The 476-nt window shown below is 47.5% G+C and overlaps 1 protein-coding gene across 1 annotated transcript in view; it reads left to right on the forward strand.

The window, feature by feature from the left end:
• LOC107559671 (ribosome biogenesis protein bop1-like) overlaps nt 1–470 on the forward strand; it is an 84,453-nt gene extending 83,983 nt beyond the window's left edge. Inside the window, exon 16 of the mRNA XM_016243571.1 lies at nt 1–470. This exon is cut by the window's left edge and continues 5 nt beyond it. Within this exon, the coding sequence (XP_016099057.1) occupies nt 1–133 (133 nt within the window). The 3' untranslated portion in view covers nt 134–470.
• The last annotated feature ends 6 nt before the right edge of the window (nt 471–476 follow it).

Consider the following 476-nt stretch of genomic DNA (forward strand, 5'->3'; position numbering starts at 1 on the left):
GATTGTTCCAGTGAAGGTTCTGAAGGGTCACACCATCACTCATGATCTCGGGGTCCTCGATGTGACCTTCCACCCAACCCAACCCTGGGTGTTTTCCTCAGGGGCCGACGGAACAGTCCGTCTTTTCACCTAGAGAACAAAACGAAAACAGCCCTCCATCGGGAGCCGCGACCTCCAGTTTTCTAAACCAGAAATTACACGCCAGTTACGAGTCGATGAGGTTTTTTAGATTTGCTGCTCTCTGAGGACATTGACATGTTGCTGGCAGGAATCAAGTGCCTGATCTGATATTGAACATGTCATTATAATATGTGTTTTGAGCTATGTTTTGCCTTTTTTATGTTAGAAGAAAATACATCCAGACGCTCATAGATTCCCACAGGACTCGAGTGCAGTGTAAAAAGAGAGACAGGTTTGGTTTCAAACCCAAAACCGTGTCCGCTCGGAAAGGCCCGTTTCCGTACCGGGCTGTCAGT

Source organism: Sinocyclocheilus grahami, unplaced genomic scaffold (genome assembly GCF_001515645.1).
Source record: "Sinocyclocheilus grahami isolate Dianchi unplaced genomic scaffold, SAMN03320097.WGS_v1.1 scaffold695.1, whole genome shotgun sequence".
Taxonomy (NCBI): Eukaryota; Metazoa; Chordata; class Actinopteri; order Cypriniformes; family Cyprinidae; genus Sinocyclocheilus; species Sinocyclocheilus grahami.